This window comes from Chrysoperla carnea, chromosome 4 (assembly GCF_905475395.1).
Source record: "Chrysoperla carnea chromosome 4, inChrCarn1.1, whole genome shotgun sequence".
In the NCBI taxonomy this organism is placed as follows: domain Eukaryota; kingdom Metazoa; phylum Arthropoda; class Insecta; order Neuroptera; family Chrysopidae; genus Chrysoperla; species Chrysoperla carnea.
In genome coordinates, this window is record NC_058340.1 from 42,847,068 (window position 1) to 42,869,401 (window position 22,334).

At 27.1% G+C, this 22,334-nt stretch overlaps 1 protein-coding gene across 28 annotated transcripts in view; it reads left to right on the forward strand.

The window, feature by feature from the left end:
- Positions 1 to 22,334, forward strand: part of LOC123299073 (longitudinals lacking protein, isoforms A/B/D/L) — a 422,122-nt gene that overhangs the window by 131,315 nt on the left and 268,473 nt on the right. Inside the window, exon 5 of one of the 28 annotated variants that reach the window (XM_044881274.1) lies at positions 20,667 to 20,950. The exons of 25 other annotated variants lie outside the window; for them this stretch is intronic. In XM_044881274.1, coding sequence (XP_044737209.1) covers positions 20,667 to 20,935 — 269 coding nt within the window. In that variant the 3' untranslated portion in view covers positions 20,936 to 20,950. Of the gene's footprint in view, positions 1 to 7,302; positions 7,611 to 10,822; positions 11,191 to 20,666; positions 20,951 to 22,334 lie in introns of those variants that run through there. 2 more of the 28 variants (XM_044881251.1, XM_044881266.1) reach the window with 2 other exon arrangements.

Here is a 22,334-nt window from a genome sequence, read left to right on the forward strand (position 1 = left end):
AAGCTTTAATTTATTTATTCGGGGGATTTTTTAAGCTCCTTTCCCATGGATCAATAGCTTATATCTAGCTATTGTTGGACCGTAAATTACAATCAATAATAGATATTATTTACTAAAATTTGGATTGATACTACATCAGAGAATTTGGCAAATACATTTTAGGAATAGAAGTTTTATCTATCGTACGCTTCATACCTCTAAGAAAATAATTCCAAGACGAAGTTACAAAATTTTGAAGCTAAATTTTAATTGAATTGGGGATTTTTATCCTTTGGTTTTGGATAAAATTCCAGGCTAAATACGTAAATAAAAATCTATAGGTTGATTGGCTATTGTAATTAAGGTGTTTTTATAATAGATTTTTTTATTTTATTTAATCAACAGGGTTTTTTGTATTTCTAATATTTATGTAGAATTTATTATAGATTTGTGTGATTAATTATTATTTATATAAATATTCAACGTATTTCTTTCTAATTTAATTTTTAGCACGATTATTTATTTAATTTATTTTAATTTTTAATGTGATGATAAAAACTGTAAAGATAAACCCAAAAATACGAAATATAACACATTTTTAGTTTAAAAATTATTTTACTATTTTTGGCCCTTAGATCTCGCAAATTTTTTTCATTGGAAATCGCTTTTGATCAATTTTATAAAATCTTCGGAAAAATATTATTTAAGTTTACAGTTTTTAAATAAAGATAGAAATTGACTTAAAAATTTGGTAATAATTTTCAGCTAAAACGCAGGTTGAAATATCGGAGTCTTAAAATTGTTCTTTACAAACGAATCAACACCTTTTTTTCGATTTTTTTTTTCGAAAACAATCGGCAAAAATGGATTGCAAAAGTCTGATTTGCATTGGCAAATAATAGGTAAGTTACTTGTATTATTTATTTTTGCCGAATTCGTTTCGTAAAAAGTGTTTCAGGTAAAAGTTGTTGATTATTTGTATGAATAAAAATTTTGATGTATTGATTTGCTCTTTACATTTCTGGCATGGCTGGAATGATTGTACTGGAAATTAGTTTTTTTAATTTTTTTCAATCTTCATTTTCATTTAACAATTTTTCGTACCAGAAAATAACTAGTAAGTTTGGAGTGCTTGAAAATTTAAGTGCTTTGTTAGAAAATGTATAAATTTAATCCCGTATGAAGATTTGATTATTTTGTTTGAAAGCCATTTATACCTTACAAAACTTCGAGATCCTTTCTTTTCAAACTAATTTAGGAGTGGATTTGTACAAAGTACAAAATATGAAGCAATGAAGCAACAAGCTATTCAAACATGTCAAGTATGAATATATATTTTTAAAATAATATTTTTGCCTATAAAAAATAATCGACTACTGCTGCTATTAATAAAGAATTAATCCATGGTGTAGTCGGGTTTTTTAAATCTATTTTTTTTATTAAATCAGTAATAATTTGTGTTTTTGTATTTCTTGCAGATTATAATAATATGTTTATGCAACAACAGCCATATTATTTTTACGATGATCAGCCAAGACGTATACGACGTGAAAGGTATCCAACAAATATGATCAAACGTAACGAGAATGATGAATACTTATGCCCAAAATGTGGACGTAATTTTATACGTTTAGATAGCTTACGTAATCATTTATATAAAGATTGTCAAAATACACGTTTTACGTGTGAAATTTGTACAAAGAGTTTTAAACGTAAATATGTATTGAAGCAACATTTAAAAACTGTGCATAATCATTTCTTTTACTAAGCATAAGATAAATTATGAAATAAAAACTTTAATTAATTATTGTTCTAAATATTTCAAAATGTTATTTATCTCCCATCTCCTTTTCTTATTTGAAATTCGATTAAAATTTATTTTTATTTTTGACAAAATCTGTAATAAAAAACCGAGAAAATAATTCCTAAATCGATTCAAGGATTCAAGGATTTTATTTACCTTCCTTTTCCTGCTAATAGACATATATCTTAAAAATGAGGTATTTAAAAAAATATATAATGTGAAATAATGCTACTTGTGGCTCTAAAAGTGTAGGGGTCCTCAAGTAGCATAATTTTCTTATTTTAACTTCTTTTTTTCGAATCTATGTTCATTGTGGGAGGGGAGAGGGGCTTTTTTTTGTTACCAAAGTTAGTTTGCCCATCTATAAAAAAAACAGAGCGAGTGCCCTGGGTTTATTACTATTTATAAAGCCTGTATTTACCACAACGGAATATAACGGAATAAGCTGAATTTTTGTACAAACCTGTATTTTGATAGTACAAATGTCGTCTCAAAAGTTACTTATGGTCACGTGTGGGTTGTCTTAGATATTCAAGGTCAAAGGTAGTATAAATCAGTTTTTTGAGAATATCTCGTTTCTTTTGTCCTTAATCGTATTTACATTTATTATTAAAGTTGTAGAGGATAAAATTATCTACAAACTTTGCCTGAAATTTTTTTTGTACGTTGAACTGTTTTTGAAATAGAGGACGCAGAAGATGAAGCGCTCAGCTTAACGTACTACCTTTGTCTTTGAATGTCTAAGGACGCGCACACGTAATCATATGTGACTGTTGAGACAACATTTGTATTATCAAAATAAAGGTTTGTACAAAAATTCAGCTTATTCCGTCAGATTTCGAAGTGAAACCCTGAGATGATTGGAGTAATAAAATAATTCTAATCAAATACTGAAATTATTACAGTGCAATCATTCCGTCAAAAGTAGACTGACGAAAGCCAATATATCATGTAAAAATTTTTATTGCTTTTGACTAACATGCCTAAACACAGACTTCCGACCATTTTTTATTCTTTTAGGATCAATTTCTTTTATCGTAAGTGTACATGACCATATTTTAGGTATTAATATTATAAACGTAATAATATTTCTCCAATTGAATTTAATATTTAATAATTTGTAAAAAATTGTTATTATTTTTGAAAACTTTTTTTGTATATAATTTTTCAGATTATCAATCGTCACTTCAACATTCTTATTATTATTATGACCCAAGTGAATATTTATTACGCCGTGAAAGAGGTGAACAACGTATACCAACACGTATGATTGAAAAAAATGCTAATGATGAATATGTTTGTCCAAAATGTCATAGAACTTTCGTTAAATTGGACACATTACGTCAGCATTTACATCAAGATTGTCGAAACACACGATTTCATTGTCACATATGTATGAAAAGTTTTAAACGAAAATATGTGTTAAAACAACATGTTCGATTACGACATGGTTTCCATTTTTAAATAATAATATTATTTATAAATATTTTTTTCTTTAATTTCATGACAACTCATTCCTAATATTTTTTAAATAGTTTTTCCAGTTAGAAAATACTGTGTGCCTTACAAATACTAGCACACACTTTATACAGGGTGGTTTTTTAAAAAAGCTTCCACCTTTATATATTTCGGAAATAGTTTGGAAAACGCGAAAACACATATAGGCTCATTTTTTCTTCTTATTGTAGCTATTTTTTAGCTTTTTGTAGCTATTTTTTATTTTTGAAGCAAAAACAAGCACTTTTTGTTGTAAAAATTTTTTTGCAGCTATTTTCAGTGTCAAAAGTTTACATTAAGAAGAATTTCAAATAATAATTTTTTCTTCAGGCTTCAGAGTATGAAAAACAGATCAAAATATTGTAATGAAAATTGAGGTCTTGGAGAAAATTTATCAAATAATTCTTTTTTCTTAAAAAAAAAGTATACCCTCCCCAGTTAAAACATAAAGATGCCCCCCTATAAAAATTGTAAATGCTATATATTTATTTCCTCTTAAAATGGGCCGGTACGCGTTTGTTTTTATTTTCCAATCCATTTTCGTAGTATAAAGATGAAAACTTTTTCAAAAGTTAGCCTATACCTATACTTGACGTCAACGATGCATTGTTAAAAATTTTGCTCTCTCTTTAAGATTCGATAGAGTTCCTTTATCTGTTTTTTATTTATAATTTGGCAGTTTTAGTAAAAATTTTACTTTAAATTTCAATTTATTTTATTTATTTTAATTCCATTATATACTTATAATTTTGGACAGGTTAATTTGAAAACACTTATGATGTCAAACGAAACATTTTACACAGTGAGCGGTTATTACTTTTACCTCCGGCCTAATGATGTTATCTGGATTAAACTGATCAAATTTGATAGGCATTTTATTGAATCAAAATATAATTTTAAATTGTTGAACTGGCAATTTTTTAAACCCATACCCTTGTTGAACTGTCGTGATTTTAGATCTTTACGTTACTAATTATAGTGTCAGAAAATATAAAATTGCATTTTACCAAAAGGTCAAGTATTTTATATGATTTGCAAACTATTTTGCTTTGTAAACTTGATCAGTTAGTCGCGGAAACGAAGCATCGTAGTTTGAAAATCTGAACAGTAAGACAAATTTGAATGCGGTTTTCTGAATTCGATTCGATAGAGCGTCAGGAAATTCGCTCTAACGAATCCAGAAAGCCGTATTCAAATCCAACTTACTGTTCAAATTTTTCGAATTGACTGTTTTCGTGTTTTGTTTGTTTCCGCGACTAAATATTTCTGAATTCGTTTGAGAAACACAGAGGTCAAGATAAATACCTTGTCTCTAGCTAGATATAGGATTGTTTGAATCTACTTGCACTGAAGAGAATGGAAAGAAACGTTTAAATGAAAAAACAACGAGTATAAATTTGATTGCTACCAAAAAAAAAAAATAAATTTGCTAACATATAAAAAGTTTTTCCACAGGACAATCACTAGTTATCGTTTTTGTGTATTTACATTACCAAAATAATATCTATGCTAATATTATAAGTTTTGTTTACCAAAAATTTTTTGCTTCGTAGTTTAACTGGCATTTGAATATTTTGTTTTGTTCAGTTGAAAATAATTTTTCAATTTGTGAAACGCCAAATCCTATGTAAAATTTGTATCTCAATGTTGTTGCATAAAAAATTTTATTAAAAAATTGAAAATTGATTATTTTTCGATTGTAAAATTAATTATTTCCTAACGATTCGTATCCTATTTTTTCCATTTAATTTGAATTCCTTCAAGGTAGCTAATGAATTTATTTAATTAAAATTTTATTTATGTTTTAGGATGATACTGAAATTTTAATTATCAATAAAAATTGAATGTTTTATAAAAGGAAGGCTACTGAAAGACAAAAACAGTTTAAGGTTCTGGAATTTAATATGGCCAAAATTCGACTATTCAACGCCTGAGTCTAAACTGCATATGAAATTGGACTTTTCTTTTTTACTCTTAATTTTAATGAATAAAGACTAACTAAATTTTTTTTAAGTTCGAAATTTTTCGAATATCTCTTTTCTTGTATTCTTTTTTTTTTAAAACAATTTACCTGAGCTTCTTTTATCATCTTCGATCACCTATCTCCTTTTCAGTCTTTAATAATTTAGCCTCTACGTAATAAAATTTTTATTTAAAACTACATTTTCTGATACGTCAACTTTTCGAGTTTCAAGCATGTGTCAACTTAACAAGGACACCTTCACTTTTGTGTTCTCAACTTGTAACTAAAATATCTCAAACAGAATTTTAGAGCTTTTGTGACTGTTGAGAATTATTCTTTTCTTCAAGAACTTTTCAGATAATATGCAGAAAAATTAAGTGATTACACTTTTCTATAATATGATTGATAGTAGCTTTATTTTAAATAGATATTGTTTCACAAAAATGGATTCTTATTATATAATATAAATAAAAAATTATTTTTAATATAAAATTGGTACACAATTAACGTAACAAAAACATTTCAAACAATTTGACAATACACCACATATGCAAAAATTACTTCTTTTTGTTGGTTTCCTTTACTTTCTTTTCAAGTTTTTTTTTTCTGAATTTCATTGTTTTCTTTTTGTTCTTCTGTAGTGACCCCAAATGCACTTCGCTCATCTCGTGACATTACCATCCAGGCATTTATAGCATTTTCAAGTGACATAGCATCATTTTTTCCATAATTCTTGCAGTACATCCGTAGAAAACTTAAAAATGGGTTATTTGTTTTACGCGATGGCATTAAATGATATTTTTCTAAACATAGCTTGTTCGCTTTTCGAGCGCTTAATGATTTTTGATAACTTTGTGCGAAAGGACCTAAAGATTTAGAATCCATCATTTATAATTTTGAATATAATAGTTTAATAATTTCGAAATAAATGTTTCAAATTGAATTTAAAAAAAAAAATTTATGATTAGTAAATATTATTTTTCAATTACTATGGTTACGAATTTTCATCATAATTGTTTTTGCCACTTTTCTCGTGATTTTTATTATAAAATTAATTCGAATATCTTTTTGTCTTTATATAACGTTCCTTTTTTGTGATTTAACACTTTCTATTTGTTCATTTGGTAACACAGATTTGAATTTTTTGATTTCGTTTGAAAGATAATTTAACGTAGAGTGTTCTTAGCTATGTTTCAAGTGCGAGTTTAGGGTTCCGTACCCGAAAAATTTGTCAGGGGTTAAGTTTTGTAAATTTCACTTCTCTTCATTAAATAATCTTAAATTCCAAAGTTATCTCTGTGAATTTGAGAAATAAATATACCAACTTTTCCACAAATTTCGTTTCAATATTATTTTGAAGTGTCAAATTAAAAATTTGATAAAATATGCTTCTATTTCTGATATTCACCCAGACAATTGAGAACTAGAGACTAGATTTACAGACTGTCAGATAGTGACATATAAAAATAGCATAGTTCACCTAAGCCACCTTCGAACTCGAATAATTTCAATTTTTAGTTGAAAATCGACTACATTTGGCAGAAATCGATTGCACCTCTCGATTACCTCTTACCAGTTACGAATCGGACTTTCCTTTAATAAAGACGTAAATCAGAGAATAATTCAAGGTCTCACTTTGAATTCTACAACTTTTGCTTGAACCAATTTTCTTACTCTAACTTTCCCTACAAGGTAATTCACATTAAAATTGGTTAAGGACTTGTGGATCAGACTATATTTCAAAATCGGTTTTACCATTAATTAGCTCATTGCAATCACATATAGTTTTTATACTCATTAAAATTTGATTTTAATTTCAGAGTACATTAAAATGAAAAAAAGTAAATAAATATTTTTGTTCAATTTTACAAATTTTTAAAATTTTATCTTTTTTTTAAATTTAATTTTTACAGATTTTTTTTTCTCTTTTTTTTTTTTGTATTTTGTTTATTAATAATTGGGTTTGTTTATTAATTTATTCGTATTTTATTTTTATAATTTTTCTTATTTATTTACTATTTTGTTTTAATTTTATGTTATTTTTTTTGTTTGTTTACAGCTTTTTTTGCCCAATACAATATATGCCCGAAGTGCTTTAAACAATTTAAGAATGTGAATTCATTAAGTAGTCATTTATATCAAACCTGTGGTAAAGCATCCAAATATGAATGTGAATATTGTAACATGAAATTTTTACGTAGCTTTAATTTACGTCGACATATTATGAATAAGCATACAATTAAGAGTGAATTCAATCGTTCTTGGTCATCAACATCAACGCCAACATCGACTACAACGATTGTTAATACAACCACAGATAATGGTGAAGTTATAAAAATTTGGAAATGAAAACAAATTTGCAAAATAATGTCTACAAATAATTTATTTTGTTACAATCAATTGTAATTCATTCCAATTTTGTATTCTTTTAAAAATGTTTTTTTTTTCTTGGAATTTTTTATGTAAATTATTTGTAGACTTTTCTATGTGCACAAATTTTGACAATATATTATTACAGTGGAGTTGTTGGTTGGTAAACTTAATAGTATATAAAAGATATAGATTTTTAAAATAAATATAAATTGATTTTTTGCCTCATTTATTTGAAAATTTAAATCGCATTTGTCGTAAACTAAAAAGGAATATTTCAGGTTTATTATATTATTATATTTTTATTCTTAATACATCTATCGTTATTCAGTTATCTTCACAATTTACTAAATACCTAACTCTCCGAAAGTTCTTCTAAATATTAGTCTGAAAAGAAGTTATCCGAAATCTTTCATAAAATTTTCAAGACTTTCAAAGACTTCCAATGAGCTCTCATACAATGGCGTTCACGTAAATAAAATATTTTTCAAGCAACTCATTGTTTAAAGTACACATATTACTATGCCCAAAAAATAAGGTGACATTGTATTTATTTTGAAAATTCTTTATTTTTCCAAATCAATTTCATCCCCTTCAAAGTAATCCCCTCCTGATGCAATGCACTTATGCCAACGGATTTTCCCATCTTCGAAACACTGGTTGTAATCACTTTCCGGGATTGCCTTTAGTTCCGTCTTCGCTGCGGCTTGAATCTTCTCTATCGTATCGTGTTTGAGCTTGCTTAACAGCCAGAAGTCGCACGGCGCCAGATCAGATGAATACAATGGTTGCGGAACGATATGGGTTGAATTTTTGACGAAATGATCACGAATTATGATTGCAGTATGGGATGGTGCATTATCGTGGTGTAAAAATCATGAATTGTCTTTCCACAATTCTGACCTTTTTAGGCTGATAGCGTTACGCAAATGACGCATAACGTTCAAATAATATTCCTCGTTGATTTTTTGGCCGGGCGGAAGGAATTCATAATACACAACAAACGCGCGCAGTTTAAATTCAATTGTCACCTTATTTTTTGGACACAGTATTATAACTCAACTTTAATAATTTCTCGAACATCATCAATATTTTAAATTTAAAATATTTCTTTTTAAAACTTTATTTTTATATACTATTAGATTACTGTAAAATGCAAATTTTTTTTTTGGTGTTTTCATCTGATTTGTATATTCAAAAAACCAAAAAAGTGAATGAAAATTGTTTAAAAAAAGTGATTAATATTTTTACGTAAGACATTTAAAATATTTATTATTTTTTACCAAAAATTAATTTCTTTTCTTCAAGTATTATTATTTAATTAAAAACATGGTGCCTTGTAAAAAATTAATAATCTAGGTTATTTCAATTTTACATAAATATTTTTTTGTTGTTCTTACATTGTTTAATGTCATTTTTTCTTAAATTATACATTGTTGTAATTTGTACTTGTTTAATCAATCATTAATTTGATAATTGTTGTACCGAATGAAAGACAATCGAATTTAAAATATAATATTAAACTCTTGCCTTAAATATATTAGGTGTCCCATTTTAATTAATTCAGTTCATTTGCTCAACTAAAGGTTTTTGTCAAAATAGACCCACGTAAAAGTTGTTCTACTTGGAAGAGGACTAACTCGCAGACAACATTTTTCTTGGTTGTAAAATTTTACTTATGTTCATAGCTGGTAAGAGATGAAAGATTTTAAATTAGAGAGTTATTCTTTTCAGGCCGTTAGTTTAAATATGCTGTTATCGTGCTCTTGTGAAAACCCAACACTTTCGAGAAAATTCGTAGAGAGAACGTTTAATAGAATCGCCAAAAGGAAGTCACTTCAACTTTTTTTGGTAAGCCAAATTCGATGTAAATAGCAGAAATCGAATGGAAAATAAGAATTAATTTTAAGATTAATTTTTAAATTCGGTTTCGGTTTAAATTGTTTGTTATTTTATAAATAATAACTTGATGATTGGAAATTTTCATATATGTCTTATCAGTTATGATAATGAGTTGATTTTCAAGCGATCTTGCAAGTATGGACCTTACTTAAGGCTTCTGATAGATGAGATTTTTACTCGAATCATTTTTTTCAAGGGTCCTTCGTGAAATATATTTTTAGCTGGATTTTGTAAAATGGTACACTTAATATGATAATTCTGTGCCTTTTACTTTTAAAAAAGTGTAATGAAATCAATATTTTACAAATTGTTGAAAGATTTTTTTTAAGTGGCTCAATTTTAGGAAACATTATGTTAATTATTAAAAATATATATTAATTAGGGTACTTATTGCATCCATTTTCTTAAAAAAAATTTCTTGTTTAAGTTCTAGTTACCTAATTTGGGACTGTTTAATTAAAAATGAAGTGTTTTCTTTTTTTCTTGTTAATATTCAATTTTCTCTTGTCAGTTTGTAGAAGTGATTTTGAAAATATATAAATATGAAATTTTTTTTTCTTTTTTTATTTCCTTTTTTTTTGTTTTGTTTTGTTTTTTTTCCAGTGGTTTGTTTTCAACGGTTTGATTTTTTTTTTGTATATATTTATAAAAAAAAATATTTTTACTAATCATTATAATTAATTTTTTAGATTATGGGAATGATTTGGAATCAAATTTTGGAAATAAATTTACATGCCCACGTTGTAATCGAAATTATAATAAGCGATATAATTTATTACGACATTTAAAATATGAATGTGGCGTTCCACGATCTTTTGTGTGCCAGATTTGTGATCGGGCTTTTAAACGAAACACACATTTGAGGACTCATATGATAATTCACCAAATGGACGGTGATTTCCAAATAAATGATGCAAATAAAACCACAATGCCACCGCCAATTTAGAAAATAAGACTGAATTTTTGTTTGTTTTTGTTAAATAAATTTATTTAAAAAATTTATTAATTGTTTATTTTTTAGACTAATTTTTTTTAAACATGGTGATTCTTAATGGGACGCTTATTAATTTTTCCTAACATTTTTTAATAATACAACTCTTTTCCATTGGAGTATTCTAGTACATAATTTTGCACGTATTTCAGCCAAAAATCTTTTCCTTCTTATATCTGCCTGGTTTAGTGAACCCAAAATGAAATACGTTTTTCAAAATAAAAAATAGTGAATAGTGCTTTAGAATATTCTGGGGAAAACAACCTTCTTTTATTATTTTGAATTATTTAATCTTTTATGTTCCATAATATTTCAGATCATTCAGATTTAGTGGATGAAAATGGAATAAAAGTCTTAATGGAAACAAACTATAACGATTTACTAAAAGTATGGAATAATCGTTACACATGCAAATTGTGCGGGAAAAATTATAAACATAAGCAAACATTTTATCGACATATTAAAGGCGAATGTGATTTTATTGGTGCATATAAACGGTACCAATGTCCTATTTGCTTATATTGTTGTAAACGCAAGGATAATTTATATCGACATATACAATCGATGCATAAAATGGAATGCACATTATCTAACACAAATGATTATAAAACAAGTGATAATCATCTTTACTACCAAAATTTAGATTATAATTCAGAGGATCCAAAATAATTTGTTATAATTATTGAAATTTAATCATATATTACAAACTTTGATTGTTACTTCAGATTAAAAACCGTTTGTTATTTTTTTAATTTTACAAGTTCAGTAAAAATCTTATTCGAATTTAATTTTGAAATCAAATAAGATGACCAATTTCTAATTAATTTCTAACTAAATAATTAATAAATTGAAATAAATGGTGGTAGAAAAGAAGTGGGTAGAGAGAAAAGTTCTAGGACCAGAAGTCCATTGATGTTTATCGATCTGACGCACCCTTTATAAAGAAAAACTGTTAGAGTTTTAAAATTTTAGAGTTTCTATATTAATATTAGTAAAATTTGAATTTTTATAGAAAGCTAAGTTGTAGAAATTAAAATTAATTGCAATTTTTCATTTGGTCGTTTTTTACATAAAAATTTTACTTCAGTATACAAGGAGCAAAAAAGACGAGATATAAATTTTAATCTAAGGCACCGATTTCGAGGAAAATTTGAGATTAAGATTAGTTCACGCTATAGATCAAAAGTTATATGGTGCCGAATGGTGTTTTTTTTCCAGGAGGTGGTAAAAACCCTTCCCAGGAGAAAATATTTGTTGAAAATAACATCGGAAATCGATATAAGGATGAATTCTAAGCAAAGAGTGTCATTCAAGCATATTTCGTAAAGTCAATATTTTTCTAGCTATTGGAATTCGGAGAAATTAACATCAAATGACTAAGGTTGAGGGTTTTTGAAAAAAGTGTACACTTTTAATGTAATATAAAAAAACTTGAAAATGAAAAATGTTTCAAATCATTGGCTCGAAAATTAACGGAGTTAAAATGAAAAGAAATTTGTTAGTACCTTCTTTTTTATGTTTTATTCAGTACAAAAATTGATGAATTTATTACGATAACTCAAGTAAATGCTTGCCGCTTAACAATTAACTTTATTTTGGTTGACAACATGCTTAAAAAAATTTTATCGGCTTAAGGTTTCCACACTCTGAGCATAACCACCACTTGACATCATATAACTTTTGTTTCTTGAAGTTTTATCTACTTTCTTTCAAATTTTCTAGTCAATCGGAGTTATAGGCTACAATTTAGAGGATTGACCCTCGTATACTGTACGAGGAACCTTATACCTACTGTACGATGAACCTTCTGCAAACAGTTAGAGCAAAATTATCAGATGATAATTTGAAGTAAACTTCATTTTCTACAACTTTTTTGGGGCATATCGCGTTACTTGTGCATACAATCGAAAAACGCTGATGGATTTTTATGGTCTTAAAGTTCCATACCCTATTCACCCACTATTCCGTTGTCCATGTCTTTTAGGACTCGCTGTATTTGGTGTATGTTTTTTTTTTTCAATACACCTAATTGAAAAAGTTGTTATTTAAAAAGTTTAAAGTGTTTTTGGTGGTTATCATTTTAAATTAAAATTTGTTACAACACCAAAAATTGCATTTATATTAACAAATCTGAATTTTAATTGGACAAATACATATTTTTTTATTGTTATTGAATAAAAGTTCGTATGTAAACATATTAATTATTTTTCGAATGAAAATGTTCATTATATAATATTTTTTGTCTTTTTTTTTTTTAAATAAATTTCATAATTTTTGATAATGATGTAAAATTTTATTTGAAACCTTATAAAATAAAGTTTATAGAATTTACTTGATGTAATCTGACCTTTTTGATGCTCATATTCAAACCGTTCACTGCTATTATATCATCGTATAATCATTGATTTTTCGATACCCCTACATAATATGCTGTTACGGCCCTTTATTTAACACCCTAATACGTAGTATAGTGTTATTGAATGGAGTTTGCCTACATTGAGTCTTGAGAGAGCATACAAACAGATTTGGAATTTAATCAATACTTCCATGTCTAGGTTATGTGTTGTTAGGAGAAACGGGTATGGCTGTGCTACCCCTCTGTCGTTCTTGTCTCTAGTGGTATCAAAAAAATAAATGTAATCTAACTTTTTTTTGTGCAGTAAAAAAACACACGCAATTAATCACTTTTTCATTTTAATTTTCTATCCAATTTATTATTCTTGATTGGAGAGTAATGAATGTTCGGCGTAAAATATTTTTTATTACTTCCATAATAAAAATATTTATTAAACTTGTAAAAATAAAACCCACAAACTAAACACATTAATTTAGAATTCGGTAGGATGTACAAGCGACGAGGCAATTTTAGATAAAAGGCTTGATTTTTTATGTAGTTGGACTATGCCTAAATCAATCCTGAAAATTTTAGGGGGGGTGATTTAAAAATTTTCTAATATTTTGAATTGTAAAACTTAAAGTGCGCACTCTTTTAACCATAAAAGTTTAGAAGTAAGTTTCGTTAGGAACCTCATCGTTGAATTCAAACGTGTTTCAAATAATTTTCCTTGAAAGTAGCTATTACGTAGTAATTTTTTTCTAATTTTCGAATTATATATGGAACAAGTTTAAAGGGACATACATTTTTTTAAATTTTCTTGAATTTACTTGAAAGATTTAGTTAGGGACAAAAAATTATCAAGCAATTATAAACAATTATTCCATTTCTGAAAACCTGTGCAACGATACCAAATATGGAAGACTTAATAACTCTTGTTCGGATTAGAGAACATGTCACAACTTTAACCGTTTTCCATTTATGTTTCATTTTTTCACAAGCACATAATTGTAACCTATTATCATTTTTAATAATTTTCTTTCTTGGAATGGGGAGAGGAGAGGTTGTATGTTCGATTAAAGAGAGTAAGATTAGGAAGCGAGAAACTATGACATTTTAGAAATTTCCTGATGGTAAATTTATTAAATTAGTTAAATGTATTAAAAATATTTTTACCATGACGATAATGAAGAATCGTTGGATTTTTTTAAATCCACGAGGTATTAAGTTGCAATTTTAAATTGTATAAAGTTTCCTTGATCCAAAATCCTAAAATCATAAAAATGTAAGTGGTAGTAATAAATAAAAATTAAGAAAATTAAATTATGTAGCTATTTGTGTTTTTATAAGTGTATCTTTTTACCGTTTTATATTTAGACAAAATTTCATCTCTCTCAACCTCTAAACATTTTTTTGTATTGTTTCAGAATTTTTATTGATTACCAATGAAGAGTATGGTAATCAAAAACCGAACTTTAACGATGATTACGATTATAATACCTCAACACCACAATCATGTTATCAAAATAATGATAATGATAATGATGCAAAATTAATGAACAGTTTACAAAATAATCGTTTTATTAAATTTATGGAATATTTAGAAGTAAAAGATAATCGTTTTACATGTAAATTATGTGGTAAAAGTTATAAAAATAAACGCCATTTTAATCGGCATGTTAAAGAGGAATGTATTCATTGTGTTCGACGATATAAGTGTTCACAATGTGATATGTATTTTAAACGTAAATATCATTTAGATCGCCATGTTTTATCGAAACATACTTATCATAATAGGCCACAATTTTCTGCAATGTATCGTGAAGAACCAATATTAATGTATCATCAAAATCAAATTGATCCACTGATTAAAGAAGAGTATCATGAAGAACCGATATTAAATTACCAACAAAATCAAATTGAAACAGTGATTAGCGAAGATTATTCATAAAATAATTGCTAGAAATCCTTGTTTAAATAGAAAATATGTTTAAAAAAATATATAGCATCCTTTAAAAAGGCCATTTAAACCATCCATAAAACTAATTTATTTAGCAATAGAAAGATCACATTATATTTCGCAACATTTAATTGAATTATAAAATTTAGAATCTTGATAATTAAGAATTTTGTTTGTCTCTTTTTAATTGACTCTTTACAGCAGCACTTTATTATTTTTCCTTTATAAGTTTTATTGAAGTAAAAATACTTGAAGTAGAGGCTAAGTGGCCGGGCGAGTTAAAGCGCAATCGACTTTAACCGTTTGCCTACTTAGACTAAGGCTGTGGGTTCGAATCCAGCCAGCGGCAGTCTGATCAATTATAATTAATGGAACGGTGGTAAATTGATCACACTGGCGTTGCTTGGATAAGAACGAAGTAACCGACTCCACCCACATCATAAAAATTTAATTGTAATCGAATGATGTTGGTGGCTTCTGTTATAGACGTATATATCTGAGGAATGGTGGTTAAACCCCATTATTAATATAAGTATTATAAATACCTGAAGTATCTAACTTCATAATTCACAACATATCATTCCATTCCGATTTTTTTTTAAATTTCGTTAGTTTGTTTTGCTCTTTTTTTTTGTGCCTAAAATTACGAAGATCACATTTTTTAAATGTAAAAAAATATAATTTAATTTAAGTTCTTGGGGGTTCACCAAGTTCAATTAATTCGCATTTAATTAAATTACCAACAAAGCTTAATTAGTTCAGAATTCTTTTTAATATTAAGCTGCAGGAGTCATTTGATTAATGTGGTATGAAACGAATATGGTATTTTTTGGAACATAGCAACTTATTTAGGACATTTTTTTACAAAAGAATACTTACGTACCTCTCTCAAATTCTTACTAAATTTTTGAATTAGTTTTTTGTTACATTTTTATTATTTTTTATTAATTTTTAAAATAAAAAATCGTTCTATATTTTAGTAAGAGGTGCTAATCTAGTCCCCCTTTAAGTCTATTTATCTTAGAAATGTTTTAAATATTTCATTTGTACCATCGCATCGAAGAACAAACGCTTTTTTAATGTAATTTCCCTACATTTTATCTTAGAACACACTTTGTAAGCTTTAAGTATAATACGCGAACTTGGAAAAGTTTCTTCCCTTCTTTATGAAACACTAAGAATAATATTTAAAAATTATTTTTATTATAAAAAACGCTGGCCGTATGTAAATTTGAGCTTTTTATAAAAAAATTTTTTTTATTTTAACATTACTTTTTTCAATTCTGTATATTTTTAAAAATTACTTTTTAATCCCAAAATTCCTGATTTTTGTCGAATATAATACAACTTAGAACTTTTATATTGATTTAAAATTATTTTCTCTTACACTACTTTACAACTATTGAAGGTTCATTTATTTCCCTTTTCTCCAGTTTTTCGAATTACTGCTTAGAATCGAAAAGAAAATAAAAAAAAGATCAAAATAATTTGGGTATTTAATTTTTTCAACTTTCAAAATCCTTGTAATGTTATAAGTGTTCTATGTTCGATAAAAGAAATAAAATACCACTAATTTGGGATAAGATATACATATTAGTTTAATTCGGTTATAAGTTAGATTAAAAATGTTAGACTAAAGTTAGATAAATATTAAAATATGAACTCACAAAAGAATCTCATTTAAGCACCTTTTCTGATATATTTGCGTATTTTGTTTTGTGCGTCCAGTTGTGTACTTAAAAAAAATTGTAATCTTTAAAATAAAATACATGTCTAAATATTTACAGCGTATTTTTATTATTTAAAAATAATAATTTCTTAATTAAAGAGAATTGAAAAATATACACTCGAACCAGGACTCGAACCCGGACTTCTTGGATTCATATCAAGCGCCCTACCAATTCGAGTTAGACACAGAGTGGAATTTTTTCAACTCATTGAATTTTCATTTTTACTTTGTTTATTCACTTATTTATTAATATTACTTTTTGTTTTTTTTGTTTAATTTTAATCATGTATACGATATTTATTTACATCATGGTCTCTCGATTATAATTGATGATTTTTAATACGATACATACAGCGTAAACTAAATATTGACAAATATCTTGTCGAGTAATCTTAGTTAAAGAGAATTGAAAAAAATACACTCGAACCCGGACTTCCAGGATTCATTCTAGAGAATTCGAATGGTCTAATTGGTAGGGCGCTTGACATGAATCCAAGAAGTCCGGGTTCGAGTGTTTTTTCAATTCTCTTTAATTAAGCTTACTAGACAAGATATTTGTCAATATTTAGTTTACGCTGTATATATCATATTAAAAATCATCAATTATAGTCGAGAGACCTTGATGTAAATAAATATCGTTTACATGATCAAAAGTAAACAAATACAAAAAGTATTAATAATAATTTCTTTATTTTCAAATCTTATTTAATTAAAATCTACTTTTCTTTATGGAAATTTTAATCTGAGGTTTCCAACAAATTTTCAGACAACAAATCTTGATCTGTGTTAATGTGGTAAGAAGATTTTTGTACATACAAACTTTTGTGTAAATATTTTTTATTCAATGTCATTAATTTTGATTAAATATTATAAAAATTAATTAAAATAATATATGTTTTAGGTGAATTTTCATCCCGAATTTTAATGGACTCCCAAATGAAATTATATAAATGTGAAAAATGTAATCGATCATATAAACAGAAAGGTGGATTAACACGTCACATCCAATATGAATGTAATGTTATACCAAAATTTCAATGTGATATATGTAAAAGACGTTTTACGTATCGTCATGCGTTACGACTGCATATAGGTTTAAAACACAATATTGTTAATGTAAATGTAAAATAAAGAATTTTGTTTGTTTTTATTATAAAATTTTGTAAATAGAAATTTATTTAATGTACAGACTATAAACAAAACTGGTTAGAATGTAGAAAATCAGATTTAGCAAATATATTAAGGTATAAATAGCTGGCGCAAAATCTCATTTTTATAATGTACTAGTTAAGAGTGATAAAGCAGCAGCAGTACCTATCTAAGCAATATTATTAAATATTACGTACTAGAAATTCGACCAATGTATCTGTTAGGTGACGAAATTTTGCAAGTTTACAATTATTTATTTGTGTGTGCATGACGAAAATTTTAAACTTTTTTAAGTAAATAATTCAACCAAAATGATACAGCAAGTAAAAAATATAAATAAAATTGATAAAGCATTATCATTAGTTACCCCCCCCCCTCTCGCGCTTTGCTGGACAATTCGCTCTAGTTTTGGGGATAAAATGTTAAGACTGAATGTAAATGATGACTCCCTTGCCTAAATTATCCCTACTGCCGTGATCCCATAAAACTTTCCTTGACATTTCACACTCTCGACCTCCTGAAAACATTGCTCCATGAAACCTTCCCATATATCAAAATAGTTGTATAGAGCATATTTTAATGGGTAACCGAAGTCGTTCGTACAGGCCTTTAAAAAAGAAGGGAGAATATGTTAACTATACCGGGTAACACATTATTGTAAAAAATAGGATATTGCTTGAAAGTTTTTGGCACCTCTTTAATTGCAACTGAGAACCAAACTTGATACGTTTTTATAAAGGCCTGTATGAAGAAATTAAACGTTGTATGAGTATGTTTCATTTCATGTTGTGTAATTATAAAGACTTAAGGTATTTTCAGGATAAAAGCACTTACCGACAGATTCAACCGATTTTTTTCACAGGCTCAGAATAATGTTAGCTGTGAGATCCCGAAGTTGTAAAATTTCGTTTAGATCACGAGATAATCAGCTGCAAAGTTCGCGATTTCGATGGTCAAAGCTTGTAAAACTCACTGTTATTCCTGCGATTTTACGTAAAATTATCTCGACAGAATTTTAAAAAAAAGTTGGAGACTTGAAAGGAATATTTTTAGAATATAAAAAAAGCACCACGGCGTATTGTTTTTGAGATATTAATTTTGACGTTAATGGTCAAAATTGGGAATTGAGGCATTAATTATCTCTTTTTTAAAATGTTCAAAGTTTCTGATCTTCGATATTTAATCGTTAAGCTGTATTCTTAGTTTGCGAACAAAAATTCGTTAAATTCTGTCGAAAGTGGGTTTTACCATAGTTTTAGCATAGGAACTGCAAATGCTATGTTTGAAATACCTTACGAGATGGTATACTGTATATGTAAATGCAGTCGGATCTTATTTGAGAGGGATAAGAAACCATTAATATGTTTTAATGATATACTGCGAAATTATTTTGAAAACTATCGCATTAATATGTTTTGCAGAAATTAAACCTGTAAAAATAATATCAATCGCCATAATATTGAGTTCATTGGAAAACAAATTTTATGATATTTGCGTTTGAAAATGATTTTGATCGTAAGAGCACCGTGACTGGCTTCAATAAAGCGTAATTTAGGAATTATATTTTTGACATTTTTATTGAATATTAAGAATCTTATTCCGGCAATATCACGAAAAATGTTGGAGCCACTTAGTCTTATGTGTGTGGTTTTACGGCACAATCGAACAACTTCACCTGTCCCCGCACAAAAAAAAAATAAATCCATAGCTGTGAAATCACACAAATAGTGTAATTTTTCACATTTTTGAAACTTAATTCTTCTGAAGGTCTGCTAACGGTGGAGTAACAAAACACATCAAGCACAAATCATCTGTCAGCTGTCAAATGGATTTCTGTTAGAAACAATGTGACACGCTGCCTCTAGACTTTATATTTTAGGCCCAATTTATATTTTAAAATTTACATTAAATTAGCTTTCCAACGCACCCAATATCGTGGCGATTGATATTATTTTTTGTGTTAAATTTCGATTTAAGTCTTATTCCCTTTTTTATTAGGAAGTGTTTTATGAGGTTCGACTTCTGATGAAAAAACTAAGAGAAGGTTATTGGAATAAATATTCAGTTGTATATTGTGCAATTTAGTATGAATTCCCATTATTTAGTACAAAAACAAGTTTTAAAATAAATATAAATATTTAGTGTGTATTTAAAACCGTGTAAAATAAAATTAAGTATTTCAAAAAAAATTATGGATATTTTATTTTGAATTTAAGTTTTTTATCCAGTTAAGGCCACAGTTAAATCTTCACAAGATGGGGCAAAAGTTTTCATTTAATCGGAATCTTAGAAAATTTTTATAGACTACAGTTTAAACTTCTCTCCTCACTAAAAGAACACTTAAGTTTTCCATCTCGGATTCAGTAAAAGACGACGGCTACGATGAGTTTCAGATCGGAGATGTAATCGATCATAAGATTTTTGAGTGCCTTATTTTTTCTTCGGTTTGAAAGGTGTTTCTGAATTGAGTAAAATAAGGGAAACTTTTCGAATGAAGTAGTAGGCTTTTCCCAATTTCAGTCCTTTAATCTTAGCCTTATGGCGAATATTTTATGTGGGCCTTACGATATTTATTTTTAGGCATGCTTTTGACTTCGAAAGTGTAGAAAATTATCATATGTCCCTGTTTCTTATGTTAAACACGTGGAAAGTTTTTTTGATTCCAGCTATAACTGGTATACTTTTCATCCACATTCGAGGTAGAAACGAACAAATGGGGCGCACCTTGCTCTACGACGGAGACAAGTATCTACCTTTATCTTTAAATTTTTTTACTCGTATTTCGATTTAACGCAATACTTGTTTAAGTGGATTGCATCACCAGGTGAGAAATATTTCAAAAAAAGTGTGTGTTGAAGAAAAGAAAAGAAAAAACCATTATGTAGGGTAGACTTCATAATAAAGATTTTGAAAGTAGATTTGATTTGACTGTTGATAATAAATAATTGATTTCACTTACATTGTTTCTTTTACATTTTATTTTTCAGGTACTTTATTTTATGAATGTGGCCGTTGTTATAAAGGATATTCAACAATAAAATCATTAAAACGTCATCAGAAATATGAATGTGGTGATAATGTACAACAATTTAAATGTTTAATATGTAATCATGTTAGTAATCGTAAAGATAATTTACAAACTCATATGTTTAATAAGCATGGTGTTGCGAAAACGCCAACAACACCAGTACAACAAAGCTGTTTGGAGGAGTATGATGTATCACAAGATATATTTCAATATTATTATAATATTTAATTTTAATTATTTGTAAATTATTTGGCGATAATAACTACAATGCCCGTAAGCCCGTGCATTTTTCAAGATATCTCCGAATTCGGCCTGGAATAAAAACTGAATTTTAGGCGATATTTCAAAAATCACTTGCTCATTCGTTAAATGAAACCCGATTTTTATATTATTTGGGTCAAAACTAGTCTCTGTATTATTTTGTGTAAATTGGAATAGATTAAATTTTTAAAGCGGTATCTTGGAAAATTGAAATGAAAGATTTGATTTTAATTTAAATAATTAATTAAGTAAAAATTCTGATTTTGATGGCCATAACTAAGTATGTGATGCTGAAGCATAAGCCACGGAAAAATTCTGAAGATTCAAAAGTTATGCTTTATTAGAAAAAGCCTACTAATATAATTCTTACAAGACTGCTCCTGAGCTGAAAATTTAGTTACATTGATTTAAATTAAATATTTTTAGAATTATCAGAAAAGCAACGGTTTAAATTATTAAATAAATTTGAAATTAATACTCAGATCTTTTTACGGTGCCATATTATTAGATACGAATTGCTCTCTAAGTAGAATACAGGTGATTACAAAATTGCTATGCAAATAATTTCTGAAAACTTTTTGTTGAAAAGTTAATATCTTATTTTGTTGTATAATCGATAATTTTCGGAAATTATCTTCATAAAAGAAAACGCAAAAAATTTGAAATCTAGGAAAAAAATGAAGGTTTAATGCAAAATCTAATCTGTAATGCATAAAACAATAAAAGGGATCACCTAATAAACTATATGGGTTCAAATAAAATCCAGAATCAACATGTAGTTATCTCGCAATTCTTATAACAATTTTTTTTTTTTTTAATTTTATTTATCGATATCTATATTGTGGCAATTGTGGTAATATTTACCTTTGCGAAATTTTTTTGTAGTATAATTTCAAAGATAATCGGAAGCTTATTTTTTTAATGTTTCGAATAATTCTCTGATTTTCCAAAAAAGTGAGTGAAGTTTTATTGCACTGTTTTAAAAGCATAAAAGACATTAATATATTTAAATGATTATTTATTTATTTATAATGAATATTGTACATAAAATTAAAGAAATAAAAATAGTATCGTGTTCCTCAATAGTTTATATTATATTTTTGTGTAAGTTAAATGACTTAAATTATTATTAAACAAATTGTAATTTTTACTAATTAATTAGTTAAAATAATAAATTAAAACATTGACATTCAAATAATAACCCTCTCGTTTCATTAACTTATTGACCTTAAAAATTAATTTTTTTAAAGACAATTTTAATTTTTAGTTCGTTAAATTTGGTATTTTTTTATATTCTTATTAATATAATTTTTTTTATTTTATAATTAATTTTTAATTTTTTTTTCGTTTTTTTTAGTGGTATTAA